Source organism: Crassostrea angulata, chromosome 5 (genome assembly GCF_025612915.1).
Source record: "Crassostrea angulata isolate pt1a10 chromosome 5, ASM2561291v2, whole genome shotgun sequence".
Lineage (NCBI taxonomy): Eukaryota > Metazoa > Mollusca > Bivalvia > Ostreida > Ostreidae > Magallana > Magallana angulata.
The window spans coordinates 60,172,042-60,191,998 of NC_069115.1; the positions used below are offsets into that span (position 1 = coordinate 60,172,042).

Sequence of the window (19,957 nt, forward strand, 5' to 3'; positions counted from 1 at the left end):
GGGGGGGGGGGGGGGGTAGGGGTAACAACGCCTGATGCACAGATTATCACAAATAAATACGAATTGAGTTTGCATGCAGATCATAAATACCTCGGGCTTTGAAGCTATATTCTCATTCCCTTCATCTTCTTTGATTTGTTGCGAGTAGGGTTCAATGCTCTCTTGCTTGTCGCAGTAAAGTAGGTAGCAGAATTTCCTGAATTTGACCTGCTGGACACAGTCGATTGGCCAAGAATGATAGCTGTGTTAGCAGGTCCGTACTGAGACAAGGTGGGATTTGTATTCAGGCCATTCCTTATTCCTCTCTGCTGACAAAAAAAATGTCAACTATGTCAGAGTTTATGTACCCCAGATTGATACTGTTTCCTGAGGTGAGATGCAGCTGACACAGCGCTATAAATCCTACTAGGGATGATTGTAAGTCTTCTGCAGTTTCTCTGGTCAGGAAATGTTTGCTGGCCACATAGAAAGGGGATTCTTCCACAGTTCTTTTCCAGGATTCAAAGAATTGGCTAGCTGCCCTTATCTCAGCAAGTCTTGGGTCAGTAAGGTTTTATATATTTATGTATTTATATATAGTAGGGGTAGAATTTTTTGATATATGACTTATATATATATGATATATGACTTATTTAGCGACTGATTGATAAAAATTCAGGTGCCTGTGGAATTTGGAAACTTGTGTATTTTATCATTGCTATTTAAGTTTAAATACTTATATAATTCAACATTTCCGTTAAAAAATATCATTTAATAAAATTATAACCAAATATTATAAACCCGGGACGGAACAAAACCGGACACGTTTACCCGTGACAAACCTTTTATTTCCGAAAAAAGCGACGAGAGGATGTTAGCTATCACTCATGTGATATATTACCCAGCTCAAACCACGCGGAGGTATCCTCAATTGAATCTTCCCTCCCCATTTGAAATACAAAATACAAGGCACCTAAACAGCAAATCATGTGCAATGAAAAACCGTTCTAATTGTGTAAAACAATTGTAACGCCCTACCAGGGCCCAGACTTGGTTTGTTTCTTAATCATGTTAATATAACCTGTTTAACTGAAAATCAAACTAACTACCTATAAGCACTATGTACTATTTTGTATTTATTTTAAAAGTTTTTTTCTGTTTATTAAATTTGCAGAACAGTATGGATTTTCTTTTCCTAGTTTAACTCATTTTTCATTTGCAAAATCTTCATTTTCTGGATCAATCAGTTTAGCCTCTTTGGGATGTCTGAAAACTTTGAACTGTTAAATTTTTTCTTTTTTTTGGGGGGGGGGGGGGGTCCTAAAACCTATTTAATATCAATAAACATATTTTCAATTTATTTTTTTTAATGTGACTTTACTTTTGGTCTTCAAATAATGCGTAGGCACGTGCCTGTGGCTAACGGCAGCTACGCCATCGCCCGGCTAAGAGTTAACACATGCAATGGGTGAAGAAATCATATAGGCCTAACATATATCGTCGCTTTTTCGGAAATGGAAAGTTTGTCACGGGTAGACGTGTCCGGTTTTGTTCCGTCCCGGGTTTATAATATTTGGCTCTAATTTTATTAAATGATATTTTTTTGACGAAATGTTGAATTATCTAAGTATTTAAACTTAAATAGCAATGTTAAAACACACAAGTTTCCAAATACAACGATGTAATTCGCTTAATATCACCAAAATGTGTAACCCGGGCTCGCTACCCATTTTAGTCACCTGAAAAATGAAAATGTGTAATAAATATTGAAAAACTCATTCTGTGATAATTGAAATTTTAGCGAAGACAAAACAAGTTGTAATAAAGTATTCCTGCAAATTTCGCGCAGAACAAATGAGTATTTTTTAAGGAATCAACAAAAGCCCGGTTATCAGTTTTAAAGATCCCGGCCCGGCCCGGGTTTCGCTACCCATTTTAGTCACACTCGTTTTGGTTATTTCTGGTCGGAAATTTTATTTCCGGAATTTCTGCATTTGTTTAGTACAGTTCTGTAAGTTTTTACTAATTTTCAACATTTTAAAATTAATATCAAGATTGAAATATAATTTTTAAAAAGCTAGAATGTAGCAATCAAAACTTTTTTATTTTACCAAAAACATCGTTCTTTATCAAGCGCACATTACGGGGTTTCGGTATTTCTTTAAATAAGTTTTTCTGCTACAATTTGCAACTTTCGTTTTGTTTTCGTTTTTTTTTTTTTTTTGGACAAACACGTGTTAATTGAACAGGTTGTTGAATGTATCGATATGGAAGAACGAAAAGAACACGGAAAAGAAAACAAACCAGAGAGGGGGGAATCTTCGTGTCAACAGAACTCATTTCTTTATGCAAATGGATGAAAGTGGAATCCAACAAGCATGGCTTCCGATGGAAATGTCATTTATGTCCAGCCCATTTCTCAGGTAATCGTCTATCCCTGTCTATCACTCATTGAATGAGAAACTGTTGCTGTTAGCATTATTTATGTTTTTCTCTTAGCTAAACAGTGAATGGTATGCTGTCACTCCGTGCACCTGAAATGTTAACCGTCACTTCAGACTTTCATGTCCCCTTGAAATGATGACAGATACTGGACAAGCTGGGTATGTTGACAGATTCTGTACATATGTATACACTTGAATTGTTGACAGACAATGATACTAGGACTAAATGTATGCACTGAAAATGTTGACATATTCTGGAACAAATGTGTACATTGAACTGTTGACAGATACTGCATGGGACTTCATATGCAGATCCAGAAAATTTTGACTTGGGAGGGTCCGAGGGATATTGAAGTTTTCCAAGGGGCTCCGAGACAAATTTTCGGTAGTTTAACTGTGTAAATTAAATGTGGCCACTCCCCCTTCTCCTCTAAATCTGCGCATAGACTTATGTGTAGACATGAAGTGTTCTTATGTAAATTTTTTTTAAGTGTTGAAAATAAACCACCAGAATTTATATGCATTCAACAGCTGTTCAACATGTAATAGGAACTATGTACAATGAACTCTTAAAAATTTAACAGATTCTACGACTATGCACCGAGTATACAATTGAAATGATGACCACTAACTTAGACCTTTGTATATGTATATTTGAAATGTTGTCTGCTACAGATACCTTTGTATATACTTGAAATGTTGTCTGCTACAGGGACCTTTGTATATAATCTTGAAATGTTGACAGATACTGATAGTCCGTTTTACTGGATTGATGAAGAGCAAAATTTGTTAAGTTCAAACACAAAGTTAGCAAAATATCAGATATATAGAAAAGTTTTGTGGAGTCCTATAGATGCAAGATTCTAAACAGATCATAGCAATTTTTGTACGGCTATAATGAACTTAGTTAAATTATAACAAAGTGACAGATGTACAGCGAACCAATTTTGAATCCTATATCCTGTAGAGATGGGAAATAACGTAATTTACACCTTTTACAGCAGATTGTTTAATTAAAGCTTAGCAATACCAATTGACACAATTGTTTTAAAACAATTTATTTCCACATCCATGACATCAATTCTTCAACTTTCCATCCAATTATTAATAAAAGAAATGTATATATAGCGAAATCGCTATTCATACCTATTATGATAAATTCATAAAACGAAAACAACAAATTACGGATATAGCAAAGTAAATCCACTGGTACCTAGGAGTTCGCTATAACCACGTTTCACTTGAAATGTGTATATCCAGATATTGGGAGGGATACTGGGATCTTTGTTTATATTTGAAATGCTGGCAGATACTATAAACAATCTATAATTATTTTCAACGACTTTATTTCGCGATTTACCTGAAATGAACAGGTTCTGGTTCGCAGCGAGTAAATTTCGTGACCAAGCCTTATTCACACCTGCTTTTTTATTAGCTCACCGAGACGAAGTCAAGGAGAGCTTATGCTATACCCTCGGCGTCGGCGTCGGCGTCGGCGTCCGGACCTGGTTAAAGTTTTTGTTGCAGGTCCTGTATCTAAGCTATTACTTGTCCTATCTTCACCAAACTTGCATAGGTGATGCATCTGGACCTACTTATGGACTTGAAAGACTTGGATGCTGAATCTGGGTCCTAAATTTCAGATGCTGGAGGAGGTTAAGGTTGTTGGACCAGGTTAAAGTTTTTGTTGCAGGTGCCCTTTGATAGCAATATCTTAGTTACTGCTGGTCTGTACATCACCAAACTTGCATGGATGGTGTGCCTTATGATACTGATGCACCAGACAGGCTTGAGTGCTGAATCTGAGCTATAGGTTTCGGATGCTGGAGGAGGTTAAGGTTTTTGGAGCAGGTTAAAGTTTTTGTTGTGGGTGCCCATTGATAGCAATATCTAAGTTACTACTGGTCCTAACTTCACCAAACTTGTATGGATGATGCGTCTTATGATACTGATGCACCTGACAAGCTTGAATGCTGAATCTGAGCAATAGGTTTCGGGTGCTGGAAGAGGTTAAGGTTTTTAGAGCTGGTTAAAGTTTTTGTTGCAGGTGCCCTCTGATGATTATATCTTAGTTACTACTGGTCCTTACTTCACCAAACTTGCATGGATGGTGCGTCTTATGATACTGATGCACCTGACAAGCTTGAATGCTGAATCTGAGCAATAGGTTTCGGATGCTGGAGGAGGTTAAGGTTTTTGGAGCAGGTTAAAGTTTTTGTTGTGGGTGCCCATTGATAGCAATATCTAAGTTACTACTGGTCCTAACTTCACCAAACTTGTATGGATGATGCGTCTTATGATACTGATGCACCTGACAAGCTTGAATGCTGAATCTGAGCAATAGGTTTCGGGTGCTGGAAGAGGTTAAGGTTTTTAGAGCTGGTTAAAGTTTTTGTTGCAGGTGCCCTCTGATGATTATATCTTAGTTACTACTGGTCCTTACTTCACCAAACTTGCATGGATGGTGCGTCTTATGATACTGATGCACCTGACAAGCTTGAATGCTGAATCTGAGCAATAGGTTTCGGATGCTGGAGGAGGTTAAGGTTTTTGGAGCAGGTTAAAGTTTTTGTTGTGGGTGCCCATTGATAGCAATATCTAAGTTACTACTGGTCCTAACTTCACCAAACTTGTATGGATGATGCGTCTTATGATACTGATGCACCTGACAAGCTTGAATGCTGAATCTGAGCAATAGGTTTCGGGTGCTGGAAGAGGTTAAGGTTTTTAGAGCTGGTTAAAGTTTTTGTTGCAGGTGCCCTCTGATGATTATATCTTAGTTACTACTGGTCCTTACTTCACCAAACTTGTATGGATGGTGCGTCTTATGATACTGATGCACCTGACAAGCTTGAATGCTGAATCTGAGCAATAGGTTTCGGATGCTGGAAGAGGTTAAGGTTTTTAGAGCTGGTTAAAGTTTTTGTTGCAGGTGCCCTCTGATGATTATATCTTAGTTACTACTGGTCCTTACTTCACCAAACTTGTATGGATGGTGTGTCTTATGATACTGATGCACCTGACAAGCTTGAATGCTGAATCTGAGCAATAGGTTTCGGATGCTGTAGGAGGTTAAGGTTTTAAGAGCTGGTTAAATAAAGTTTTTGAAACAGGTGCCCTCTGATGATGATATCTTAGTTATTACTTGTCCTTACTTCACCAGACTTCCATGGATGGTGTGTCTTATGATACTGATGCACCTGACAGGCTTGAATGCTGAGTCTGGTTTCGGATGCTGGATAAAGTTAAGTTTTTAGGAACAGGTCACATGTTTAATAGATGATAGTACTATATCAAACTTGCATAGTTGATTTAACTGTAATATGAATGAATCGCAGAGGTAGCTTCAGATGCAGAGCTTGATCTCCATTATCAAGGATGCTAAAAAATAAATCTTAGTTATTACAGGTCCTAACTTCACCAAACTTGTATGGATGATGCGTCTTATGATACTGATGCACCTGACAAGCTTGAATGCTGAATCTGAGCAATAGGTTTCGGGTGCTGGAAGAGGTTAAGGTTTTTAGAGCTGGTTAAAGTTTTTGTTGCAGGTGCCCTCTGATGATTATATCTTAGTTACTACTGGTCCTTACTTCACCAAACTTGTATGGATGGTGCGTCTTATGATACTGATGCACCTGACAAGCTTGAATGCTGAATCTGAGCAATAGGTTTCGGATGCTGGAAGAGGTTAAGGTTTTTAGAGCTGGTTAAAGTTTTTGTTGCAGGTGCCCTCTGATGATTATATCTTAGTTACTACTGGTCCTTACTTCACCAAACTTGTATGGATGGTGTGTCTTATGATACTGATGCACCTGACAAGCTTGAATGCTGAATCTGAGCAATAGGTTTCGGATGCTGTAGGAGGTTAAGGTTTTAAGAGCTGGTTAAATAAAGTTTTTGAAACAGGTGCCCTCTGATGATGATATCTTAGTTATTACTTGTCCTTACTTCACCAGACTTCCATGGATGGTGTGTCTTATGATACTGATGCACCTGACAGGCTTGAATGCTGAGTCTGGTTTCGGATGCTGGATAAAGTTAAGTTTTTAGGAACAGGTCACATGTTTAATAGATGATAGTACTATATCAAACTTGCATAGTTGATTTAACTGTAATATGAATGAATCGCAGAGGTAGCTTCAGATGCAGAGCTTGATCTCCATTATCAAGGATGCTAAAAAATAAATCTTAGTTATTACAGGTCCTAACTTCACCAAACTTGAATGGATGGTGTGTCTTATGATACAGATGCACCAGACAGGCATGGATGCTGAATCTGAGCCATAGGTTGCGGATGCTGGAGGAAGTTAAGGTTTTAATTGCTAGTGCCCTCTGATGATGATATCTTAGTTATTACTGGTCCAAACTTCACCAAACTTGCATGGATGATGCGTGTTATGATACCAATGCACCTGATGGGCTTGAATGCTGAATCTGAGCCATAGGTTTCGGATGCTGGATGAGGTTTAGTTTTTTGGAACAGGTCACATGTTTTATAGATGATAGCTTGCATAGTTGATTTAACTTTATTATAAATTAAATGCAGAGGTTGCTTTATATGCAGAGCCTGATCTCCATTATCAAGGATGCTAAAGAAATCTCCTACCTCACTCAAACCAGCTCGATAGATAGATGTGTTTGTTGATAAATGATAATATGATATAGTATTGTATGTTGTTATACTTTCATGTTAAATACTGAAATCTGATTGGTTAAGACGCAGTTAATAATATTTACTATTACCCTCAGCGTTAGCAACGCACTTGGCAACGGGTAACATTAAAAAATGTTACATGCGCGAAAATTATGCGCGTACGGTTCGCTGTAGAATTCACGTTATTCCTATATAAAAGCAGTAAAATTTTCTTAAAAATTTTAAAAAAGACATTCAGTATAACAAAATAAATAGTGCCTGTTTGGGAGGATAACAGTTGAAATTGACACCCCTCGAAAACCATTGTCAACCTCCGCTTCGCGTCGGTTGACAATGGTTTTCTCGGGGTGTCAATTTCAGCTGTTACCCTCCCAAACAGGCACTATTTATATAATATGAAACAATATTGTTTGATATGATACAATATGATATCATATGTTATATTATAAAAAGTTATACAATACAATATGATATTGTATCAATTTTTGGATATTTTATGATATGATATTGTATCATGATACTGTTATGTATAGTATTGTATATTATGATACAATATTGTATAATATTATATTGTATTTTTAATTTATTATTTTATCACATGATACAATTACATAAGATATTGCAAAATATTATATTGTATCCTATGATACAATATTGTATATTCTATAATATTGTATCATACAATATTGTATAATGTGATATTGGTTTCAGTAATATAGAATTATATCACATGAAATTGTATTATATGATATTGTAATATTATATAATATTGTATCATACGATATTGTATGATATGATATTGGTTTATATGATATATTATCTTATCACATGAAATTGTATTATATGATATTGTAATATATATTATTGTGTCATATGTTACAATATGTATAATATAATAATGTATTTTATAATATTTTGCTTTATCACATAATATTGTATCATTTGATAAGATACAATGTTGGAATCAAATTATATTGTATTATATGATATAATATCATATAATGTATCAAATATGTTTCAGTGTCATTCAATACAATATCATACTATATTATACAATATAATATGTTTCAATGTTATGATGTATTATGTAATATGATATTGTAATATAATACTATATTGTATTATATTTTATGATATTGTATTATGTGATCAAATACAATAAGGTATAACACAATACAATGTCATATCATACATTACAATATCATATCTCATTATTGTTTATTACGGTATTTTATTGTTTTATATGATATATATTATAAATATGACATGATACAATATTTAATTTTATATCATTGCATTGATTAACATATGAACATATGATTATCATAAAAAAATTTTATCAGATGATATACGATATTTTGTCAAAACAGAATCCATGAATATCCAAGATCATAAAGTATGATTTTCATATAAAATGATAAAGGTGGTCTTATGAAGGTGATGTCTCATAATGGTGATGCTCCGTCTCGGTGAGCTTAGTAATCTATGATTACCTATGTTTATAACTATATGGCAAATACTGGTCCGCTGTGAGACATATTCGCAACAATGAGACTCTTGTAAACCTCGCAAACTTCTTGTATGCAAATAAAAGTTGGTTTGCAGTACTTTATTGATGATATGTTTACATTACACAGAACTAGAAGGAATACTGGCACCTTTGTTGAAATGTTAACAGGTAGTTTAATGATATGTTTACATTACACAGAAACTAGAAGGGATACTGGGACCCTTGAGTTGAAATGTTAACAGGTAGTTTAATGATATGTTTACATTACACAGAAACCAGAAGGAATACTGGGACCCTTGAGTTGAAATGTTAACAGGTAGTTTAATGATATGTTTACAATATACAGAAACCAGAAGGGATACTGGGACCTTTGTTGAAATGTTAACAGGTAGTTTAATGATATGTTTACATTACAAAGAAACTAGAAGGAATACTGGGACCTTTGTTGAAATGTTAACAGGTAGTTTAATAATATGTTTACACAGAAACTAGAAGGAATACTGGGACCTTTGTTGAAATGTTAACAGGTAGTTTAATGATATGTTTACATTACCTGCAGATACTGGGAGGGGCATGATGACAAAGAGTCGTCTGTTTCCCGGTGACCTTCTTATATCCATACCCAGACCATTACTGATCACCGTGGAAACAGCTCTGTCCTCAGAAATAGGGGAACAAGTCAAATGGTATGTTAATTCATTTGATGTTTCTGTTTTGCCACCAATGCAAAATATTTTTATGTACAATGTAACATTGCATTTTGTGTGGATGTAAACATGTTTCCAGATATCTGCATTATTCAATAGCACTGCCACATATATCTAAACATGTACCTCATGAAGTACATGCATGTGATCTCTATACAATTTCAGGAACCTATATTATCAATTTTGTGTTTTAGATAAAAGATAATGGCTATAACTGTTTGTTCTAATTTGAAGTGTCATTTCTGTTAATAATTTGTTATCACCTCTTCTTTGATTTCTTTCAGTCAAAATGTAAAGTTTACCAGACAACAGCTGCTCTCTCTCTTTCTCCTTCAAGAAAAAAACAAGGGAAGCAACTCTCTCTGGCATCCCTACATTTCTGTTCTCCCTAAGACTCTTGAAACATTTGGAAATTTCTCACTAAGGGAGATGACTCTGTTTCCACCAAGGCTTCAAATTGCTGTGAAGTCTAGAATGGCAGACATGAAGCAGGCATATATGGAAGTGAGAAACTTTTGGTCAGGAGAGGAAATTGAGTACAGCCAATTTTTGTGGGCATGGTTTTGTGTAAATTCTCGCTCTGTGTTCTACCGGTCAGCAGGGTCAGAGTTTGTGAGAGAGGACGGGAACCACTTGGCACTGGCTCCATACCTGGATCTGCTGAACCACTCAGTGGGGGCTCAGGTAAGCAAATCTCAGGTAAACAGAATCCCTGGTAAATGTAATTGCAAAAAAAAAGGAAAAAAAAATCTCAGGTAAACAGAATCTTAGGTACATGTACATACAGGATATCACATGTGTTTATATAACACAATTATTGTCTAGTTTTAAATCAATGTACGTCAATGATTATACTTAGAAAGAACAACAACAAATGATACAAATACGAGGGTCAATCAAAAAATACGAAGACAATGTGGCTGTCTATCATATATTTTTCATGAAAGTCATACTTAACAGATTAATCTGCGCACCAACACTTATGTTATTCAGATATGCGAAGTTTTAGTCCATTTGATGAAACGGTATTTTTGTTACCCTATTTTAAAAACAACATGTTTTGTCACCACGGCGCACAGTAGCGTTCAAAACATGACGTCAAGATTAAACACGCACATTTTATAGATATACCCCATCTTTATATCCTGCTTAGTCTCTTGTGCCTTTCTCCTTACAATCTAAAATGGCACTGAACCACTTAACATCTTATTTGCACACATTTGTTCGAAAATCATGTTAGTTCTTTAAAGTTTTCATTTTCTAACCGTGTATCTCTTAGTTTACAGTAAGGATAACCCTGAACGTCGGTTGACGTTACTTATTTTTTGACCAATATTTACAGATATTCGACTCTTTTTCGGACTGATTTATATTCAAAATACAATTACCACCACCCCCACAAAATTTATTACAGTTAAAAACAAACTTGCAAATATTTGTTGACTTTTTTTTGCACCATTGAACGTTTTCACAGCTTGTGTCGGCTTTTTCCTGGGTTAAATTCATTTTTTTGTACCTCTCGTTGCGCCGTGACGTCTGGCGACGTCGATGTTTTTGGTCAATTCTAAAGAGGACTATCTGTCTTTAGTTACTATTATCTGTTCGACAAAACAATGCATCCCGTCATTATTTGGAACATAGAATACCAAGACAAAACCTAATTTGAGATTTCAATATTATTTGGTTTTAAGCCCAATTTATAGAGATATTACTTTCAACATTATATGGTTTATTGTTGATATAACACAAATTTTGACCGTGCGCCGTGACTTCATTTTTGCAGGATTAGATTCTAAATAATTCTTAGAAATAAAGGAATTTATCAACTTTTTTTCTTGTAAATTGTTTGAAACTATTGCTAAATTATGTCTACCAAATTTAGTAATGATATGACGTTAAGTAACATAGCTATGACAAAAGTCTTCGTATTTTTTGATTGACCCTCGTATGTCATAATTTAGTTTGTTGTATCCGAATTTTTTTTTTAAACTATCAATTATGATAAACCAAGGGTACGTTTTCTCCAAGAGAAAACGTATCGGGGCACAGTCTCTCTTGGAGAAAACATACCCTAGAATTTGAGTACACGTTTCCTCCAGCATTCATTAAAAGGCAGCTCAGGTAAACACTAGCTCAAGTAGTTGTCAGCTCAGGTAAATAAATTGTAGCTCATGTAATTGTGATATTGGGTACTAAATAGAAGCCCTAGAAATGTCAAACATGTTAATATTGTGTGTATTTATTTGAAATATATGCCATGATGTGTGTTCCCCTTAGTTGTTCTCCTGATCTAATCCTTTATACCAAAGTCTTGCATAAAATATGAATTTTGTTATAAATTTTTATTATCTTTTTCCTGCATGACTATGTAAGTATACCTCTGACGATTTGTATTTATGTTTATTCTGCATACAGTGTATATGTAAATTGTTCCTCTTGTACCAAATTATTTAGTAAATAAACTTAACTTGAACTTGAGCTAACAAAATATCACCTGCCTTGGTAAAAGGTTAACATTGTTGAAGCTCAGTTATTGTGTAGAGTGTGTTCACCTGGTCTAAGTTTTTTTTATGGAAGACCACACTAAAAATCAAATGCAAAATCTAAGACGCTGAGTGTTATCCTTTGTCAGGAAGAGGCGGGTTACAATCAGGAGAGTGGTTGCTATGAAATCTACACAGGTGACACGTACAGGAAGCACAACCAGGTGTTTATTTCATATGGTAACCATGACAACTACCACCTCCTAGTGGAGTATGGCTTCACTCTACCAGACAACCCTAACGATGTCTTCCAAGTAGAATATCATCAGGTAAGAACATCATGTCAGTGATCTCTTTCGAAAGTCAGTCTATGACTTAACACATGAGTGTTGGTTACTGTAGGTTTCTAAATTAAAGGTGAGGAATTAATATTTACGAAAATTCACGAGAAGCACATCTGGCGAATTTTAAAATCTCGCTTTTATTGTTCAGAAAGAGAAAAATTGATAAAAATTTGGCTTTTGTGATCTTATATTCTCATGATTCGATACAAAACGGATGAATCGCGGAGTTAAGTACTTGACACGTAAAATAAGGAATCTACAGTACTAAATAACTACATGTACCAAATATTTGATGATGCGATGTGATTTAATGTTCAAACCCTAGCAGCAGAGACTACTTAGAGAGAAGGTTTAGTTTTAAATAATAAAGGGAGACTTGTTTCTCTGCTGTAGATGATGTGTTAAATGCCGCCTTATCTTTGGGTGTGGATAACATGGAGAAGAAGAAAGAAATTATACAACAGCAAAGCTTCCACAGGTAAATCTCTGTAATACAAACAAAATACTACAACTTTTACAGGTAAAATCGGTGTATACATGAAATATGTTGATGATGTGGAGACACAGCAAGAAGTAGACACAACACCACAACTCTCTGAACATGTAATATAAAGACAAAGTAGGAATTAACACAAATGAATTTTAGGAGAAATACAAGATGATATAACATGTATGCTTTCCACAAACAGAAGCCGGTGTGTACAGTGTAGACTTATAATGACATTGCTAACATTAGGCGGTGTGTACAGTGTAGACTTATGATGACATTGCTAACATTAGGCGGTGTGTACAGTGTAGACTTATGATGACATTGCTAACATTAGCCTGTGTGTACAGTGTAGACTTATAATGACATTGTTAACATTAGCTGGTGTGTACAGTGTAGACTTATAGTGACATTGTTAACATTAGGCGGTGTGTACAGTGTAGACTTATAATGACATTGTTAACATTAGCCTGTGTGTACAGTGTAGACTTATAATGACATTGTTAACATTAGCCTGTGTGTACAGTGTAGACTTATAATGACATTGCTAACATTAGCCTGTGTGTACAGTGTAGACTTATAATGACATTGCTAACATTAACCTGTGGGTACAGTGTAGACTTATAGTGACATTACTAACATTAGCCTGTGTGTACAGTGTAGACTTATAATGACATTGCTAACATTAGCTGGTGTGTACAGTGTAGACTTATAGTGACATTGTTAACATTAGGCGGTGTGTACAGTGTAGACTTATAGTGACATTGTTAACATTAGGCGGTGTGTACAGTGTAGACTTATAGTGACATTGCTAACATTAGCTGGTGTGTACAGTGTAGACTAATAGTGACATTGTTAACATTAGGCAGTGTGTACAGTGTAGACTTATAGTGACATTCCTAACATTAGCCTGTGTGTACAGTGTAGACTTTTAATGACATTGCTAACATTAGCCTGTGTGTACAGTGTAGACTTATAGTGACATTACTAACATTAGCTGGTGTGTACAGTGTAGACTTATAATGACATTGCTAAAATTAGCTGGTGTGTACAGTGTAGACTTATAATGACATTGTTAACATTAGCTGGTGTGTACAGTGTAGACTTATAATGACATTGTTAACATTAGCCTGTGTGTACAGTGTAGACTTATAATGACATTGTTAACATTAGCTGGTGTGTACAGTGTAGACTTATAGTGACATTGTTAACATTAGGCGGTGTGTACAGTGTAGACTTATAATGACATTGTTAACATTAGCCTGTGTGTACAGTGTAGACTTATAATGACATTGTTAACATTAGCCTGTGTGTACAGTGTAGACTTATAATGACATTGCTAACAATAGCTGGTGTGTACAGTGTAGACTTATAGTGACATTGCTAACATTAACATGTGTGTACAGTGTAGACTTATAATGACATTGCTAACATTAGCTGGTGTGTACAGTGTAGACTTATAATGACATTGCTAACATTAACTGTTGTTCACAGTGTAGACTTATAGTGACATTGTTAACGTCATACAGAGACGATTTCATACATGTCCAAGACCAACTTTGTTGTTGATATCGACGATATCAACAACAAAATGACGATATCGACATCGATATTGAATTTTGAAAAATGCCAAACCAATTATGATGTCATTATCGACGATATCATACACAACTTGACAATATCAATATTGATCTACACTGGTGAAGTTGCAAAATCAATTTTATTGTCGATATCGTTCACAAAATGACAATATCGACATCGATATTGACACTAATAAGTTTTTAGGTTAAATATTTGTAGGCGTTATCGTACACAAAATTACGATATCCTTAACAGTAGCGATCTTTAAATTGCATTCATACAAATAAAACAATATTATTTAAAATGACAATATCAACCTCAATATTGACTCTAATGAATTCTTTTTAAATCATCGGTAATAAAATTTAATAGATAACAATGAGAAGAACGTCTAAATGATGGGTCTTAAGGATTGTAAAATGATATAATTGTGATTGTCTAGATAGTTAAATCTTAAGATAAGCAAAGTACTGTTTTCCAAAGTACTTGATTACATTCTCAAAAAGCAAATTGCTTTTGTTGTGTACATATGTCAATCGATATTGTTACGATATCGTCGATATCGACATCTTTCACGTTAAAATATGGTAAGTTGCAATTGTGTTTATATGCAAATCGATATCGATAAATATCGTCGATATCAACGATATCGACATTAAATATGGACAACTTAAATTGTAAACAAAGAAAAATAGATATTGATACGTTATTGTCAATATCGACGTAAAATATGAAAAGAATGAGTTATGTGCATATGCAAATCGATTTCGTATGTAGACTTATAATGACATTTGTACAGTTTAGACTTATAATGACATTGCTAACATTAGCTGGTGTGTACAGTGTAGACTAAAATAGTGACATTGCTAACATTAGCCGGTGTGTACAGTGTAGACTTATAGTGACATTGCTAACATTAACTGGTTTGTACAGTGTAGACCTATAGTGACATTGCTAACATTAGCTGGTGTGTACAGTGTAGACTTATAATGTCATTGCTAACATTAACTGGTTTGTACAGTGTAGACCTATAGTGACATTGCTAACATTAGCTGGTGTGTACAGTTTAGACTTATAGTGACATTGCTAACATAAGCTGGTGTGTACAGTGTAGACTTATAATGTCATTGCTAACATTAGCTTGTTTGTACAGTATAGGCTTATAATGACATTGCTTACATTAGCTGGTGTGTACAGTGTAGACTTATAGTGACATTGCTAACATTACCTGGTGTGTACAGTGTAGACTTATAGTGACATTGCTAACATTAGCCTGTGTGTACAGTGTAGACTTATAATGACATTGCCTAAAATTAAACTGTGTGTGCAGTGTAGACTTATAATGACATTGCTAACATTAGCTGGTGTGTACAGTGTAGACTAATATTGACATTTCTAACATTTAAGCGGTGTGTACAGTGTAGACTAATATTGACATTGCTAACATTAGGCGGTGTGTACAGTGTAGACTTATAGTGACATTGCTAACATTAGCTGGTGTGTACAGTGTAGACTTATAATGACATTGCTAACATTAGCTGGTGTGTACAGTGTAGACTTATAATGACATTGTTAACATTAGCTGGTGTGTACAGTGTAGACTTATAATAATATTGCTAACATTAGCCGGTTTGTAATGTAACAATATACCTATGTTGTTACCTTGATTAGTAAAATTGTGTTAGTTTGGATTTATACAGACCAGCATGTCTGAGGTAGGAATTAGTAGAATTGTGTAGTATCCCGCTCATCGGAAACAATATTTGTATCAAATTCATAACAGAATGAATAAGCCAACATATTGAAAGTGACTTTTGTCATGTTTAATGTGACCTTTTAATTGTTTGTACAAACATGTACAAGTATTATACTCATTCACCCACTGTCTGATGGGACAGTTTTGACAGCTCTGTTGCCGATTTCAGAACAAAACAATGCTGGAATATGCTCAATTAGGATCAGCTTATTTGCAAACAATAATCAGAATTATCAACTTGTGTGGCAGGTATATACCTATCTAAATGATGTGTGTCAGATCGTCCTTCATACACTATATGAACACTACATGCACCTTACAATGGTGTTGGTATCTCTTATAATTGTAATAAATAAAATATCTTAACATAAATTAATGCACTGGCTGTCAGTAAGCGATCTGAATGGAAAAACTCTAAGAATGTTACACTAGATATTGGTATTTGATGACATTTTGAATTTACTGTAACTAAAAGTTGGTATGTTTTTGTATGTTTCATGAGAGATGTTTGTTTGTTACAGACAATTGGTTTGCTCTATGGAAGGTATGTCCTGGAACCTACTCCTGGTCACAAGAATTTTAGCCATGAACTGGACAGAGCTGTAAGGCCTTTAATTGTCCTTAAAGGTGTCTTAATATCTTGAGAACCTTGCAGAATTGAATATCTCATATTTTTTTTCTGTGACAGATGTAAACTGTATAAAAAAATGATAAAAATCCCATACTCATAATTTTATATTCTCACAATTTGATACAAAGACGTCATCTTGGATTTTTGTTCTTGCATAAAAAAGGAATCTTCTGGCCTTAGACAAATTCGCAGGTACTGTTTCTTGCCAGTGATTGTTACGTCACGATATCAACACATACAGTTATGTGATTTAGTGATGAAATAATTGCACTAGAGAGAAATTGTATACGGCAAGAATTAATTGGTCTTAGGACTTTAAGGTTTGGCACATCTTCTAATTTTAGAGAAATTAAAATGATAAGTGTAATGAACTAGCTCTCATCAATATCTCAAATCACAAAAAATTATAGAAGGAAAATTATGTATGGGTAAAAGATGAAAACAGAATATGGAATTCTAAATCCTATAATACTTTCAGTTTACCTCAGATCAAATAGGTCATCAGTGTTTGATGACATGAATATTTTCAGAGAGCAGTGGAAGTTGGTGCTGACTGGATTTGCAATGTCTGATCGTAACAACACATTGTCCAGACAGATCGCAAGAACATTCCTCACCAAGTACATCAAACAGAATCAGGATCTGATCACCAAGGTAACTGATCATTGGTGCAGAAAAGCTTTAGAAAATATTGGTTGTAAAGTTCAACTTCTATCAGTTTGTTGTGTGTGTGGTAGGGATGCATGCCAGATTGATAATTTTCTAATTTTCTTTTGTTTGCTGCGGAGGTAACTCTCTTGACTGTTTTGATAAAGTTTGAGTATACTGTTGGGGGGAGGGGTCACCACATTAACTCTATCCACACATGAGATGTGTATTGGAATTCCAGTTACACATCTGTCAAAAAGTTCTTTATGGTAAGCTCTGATCTGGCTATATTACTGGGTCACCACATTAACTCTATCCACACATGAGATGTGTATTGGAATTCCAGTTACACAGCTGTCAAAAAGTTCTTTATGGTAAGCTCTGATCTGGCTATATTACTACATGTGACTAAACCTAAGTCTGTTACCCAACTCCTACAGTGCTGAAGGAAATAACACCGACGTATTAATTCGTTTTCAATACAAATTTAATATTACAGGCATCTGGTTACTATACTAACTAAACAAGAATTTTTAAAATACAAATGTACTTTATTTTCAGTTTGATACTCCACTGTCTCCAAACACGGTTGAATTTATGGTTTTTTCTATTGTACAAACCGAGAGGAATATTCTACAGTTAACTTGGACTTCAGTGACTTGACAACTACAATACGTTTATCTAGGCACCCAGCGACCAAGAGATGTGCCAGCTACAAGATCTATAGACAAAGTGATTCCATTGTCTCTGTCAGAGGCAAAGTGATTGGCCACAATATTAGTTTACATTCCATCATGATGTAGATGGGCTAAAATATCGGTAGGGATAACATATGGATGTAGAAAGTGATGGGCTAAAATATCGGTAGGGATAACATATGGATGTAGAAAGTGATGGGCTAAAATATAGGTATAGGGATAACATATGGATGTAGAAAGTGATGGGCTACAATATCGGTAGGGATAACATATGGATGTAGAAAGTGATGGGCTATAATACATGTATTAGCAGGGATTCAATCGTGATGCTGAAAGTGATGGGCTACAATATCGGTAGGCAATTCCGTTTTGGTATAAAAAGGACGCCTACTTAATGCACCAGATAATTGCTAGAGGACTACATCACTAATGTTAAAGAATGTTCTTGATGATCGTACTCTGTTCAGCCAGGACATTTGGAATTTAATGACTGAGGATGAACTGTTTAAGAATATGTATATGATGTTGAACTAGATGTCTTCGTTAAAGTAACATAATAGTTTATAATTATAATAAATCAAAGTTTATTATATGTTTAAATGATCAATGGTTACTAGGTTTGTGAAATTCCAAAAAAAAGAAATCAATACAAATCGTATAGAACTAATGATTCAAGTCACGATTATCTATAATTCTTTAATTATTGCCGTGTACAAACAAGTATTCGGATTTTTTAACAATAGTTTGATTTCGGTATTATTTTTTTTATTGAATAAGGTATCTAGTTTTAAATGAGGAGTAAACAAAGAAACATTACATCTAGTTTAACAAAATTCCTGCAAGAATAACCAAACAGAACTTGTAGAAATGGATATTGAGTAAACCATTTTTTATTCTCCATGTCTTTTATTATCGTGCTTGACATGTGAGAAAATCGTTTGTTTTGCAACTGAGCACATGTTACATGTGATAATCAAATTTGACCTTTATTGATTATTTTTTTATGTCCCCTATGATTCTGTGTTAAAAACGTCTACAATCTAGAACTAAGACAAACCAACATGACATAAAACAACATGAATAAAATATTATCAATGGTTAAACAACTATGAGAAGTTATATATTTTCTGTTTCTGAATTGTGTAAAGGTAATTATTCAAGCCTAGTGTTTTATTGTCATTTCTTGGTATCCAATGTTGTAGAGAAGATCATTCTTTACCTTAATAGATGTCATAGACTTCTTGCCATTGTCCCTAGGAGTTCTGGGTAATTTTTTCTCGAGCTTATTTTTCCTTTCATTCACGTTAGATTCCCTGCTTTTCTTCGGAATTCGATATTTGGTATCGAGTAGAGGAAAGAGTCTACCCCCCACAAGACTTATTGCAGAAGACATTGGCCTACCGTTTTGACAAGTAATTCTTTAGACTGACATATGTAGGAGAAAGTCCTTAATGGACACGTGGCCCTGAGTATATAAAGTGTGATCAGTTACATGATGTGTATACCTGGAGACACCTTACTGGCCAGCCCCTGAAACTGTATCTGATTCTGTGCCAGGCTACACTGGGTGTGTGTGAAATTCTGCTCAAACCGAGTGTAGTATGGCATGACCTTCACCCGGGGTGTTGCTTTCAACGCCAGTGTAACTCAACGCGTCTCTCTATTGTTGTGGTCTGTTAGAAGGTTTTCGTGTATTGATTTGATGTCAAAAAAATCATGCAATTTTGTTTGAGCATAAACACCCTGACTATTTCATAAAGTTTGTACTGGAGCAAAGCCGTAATATATGACTCAAACCTTTTTAATTCTTTTTAATATGTCCTGCCTTATTTCTTACAAATGAGATTGTTCCGTAGACTATTTTGCAAAGCCGAAAAAAAAACCAATTTAAATCAATCTTGTCAGCCTACAATGTCTGAATAATTTACAATTCTTTTAAGTTTCCAAACATGTCATTAAACGCACTATATTTATATTTTCTAGTGTGTTTGATTGTGATAACACTACGAATCGATTGTGTACTATACAGTCC

At 34.8% G+C, this 19,957-nt stretch overlaps 1 protein-coding gene across 1 annotated transcript; it reads left to right on the plus strand.

Annotated features, from left to right (window-relative positions):
- The first annotated feature begins 72 nt into the window (after window positions 1-72).
- LOC128182923 (SET domain-containing protein 4-like) lies at window positions 73-19,032 on the plus strand. The gene is made up of 9 exons (XM_052851703.1): window positions 73-541; window positions 2,229-2,402; window positions 9,150-9,276; window positions 9,582-9,981; window positions 11,930-12,122; window positions 12,518-12,602; window positions 16,470-16,550; window positions 17,110-17,233; window positions 17,789-19,032. The coding sequence occupies exons 2-9, from the start codon at window positions 2,237-2,239 to the stop codon at window positions 17,888-17,890; spliced, it is 1,278 nt and encodes a 425-aa protein (XP_052707663.1). The 5' UTR covers window positions 73-541; window positions 2,229-2,236; the 3' UTR covers window positions 17,891-19,032.
- Window positions 19,033-19,957: the final 925 nt, after the last annotated feature.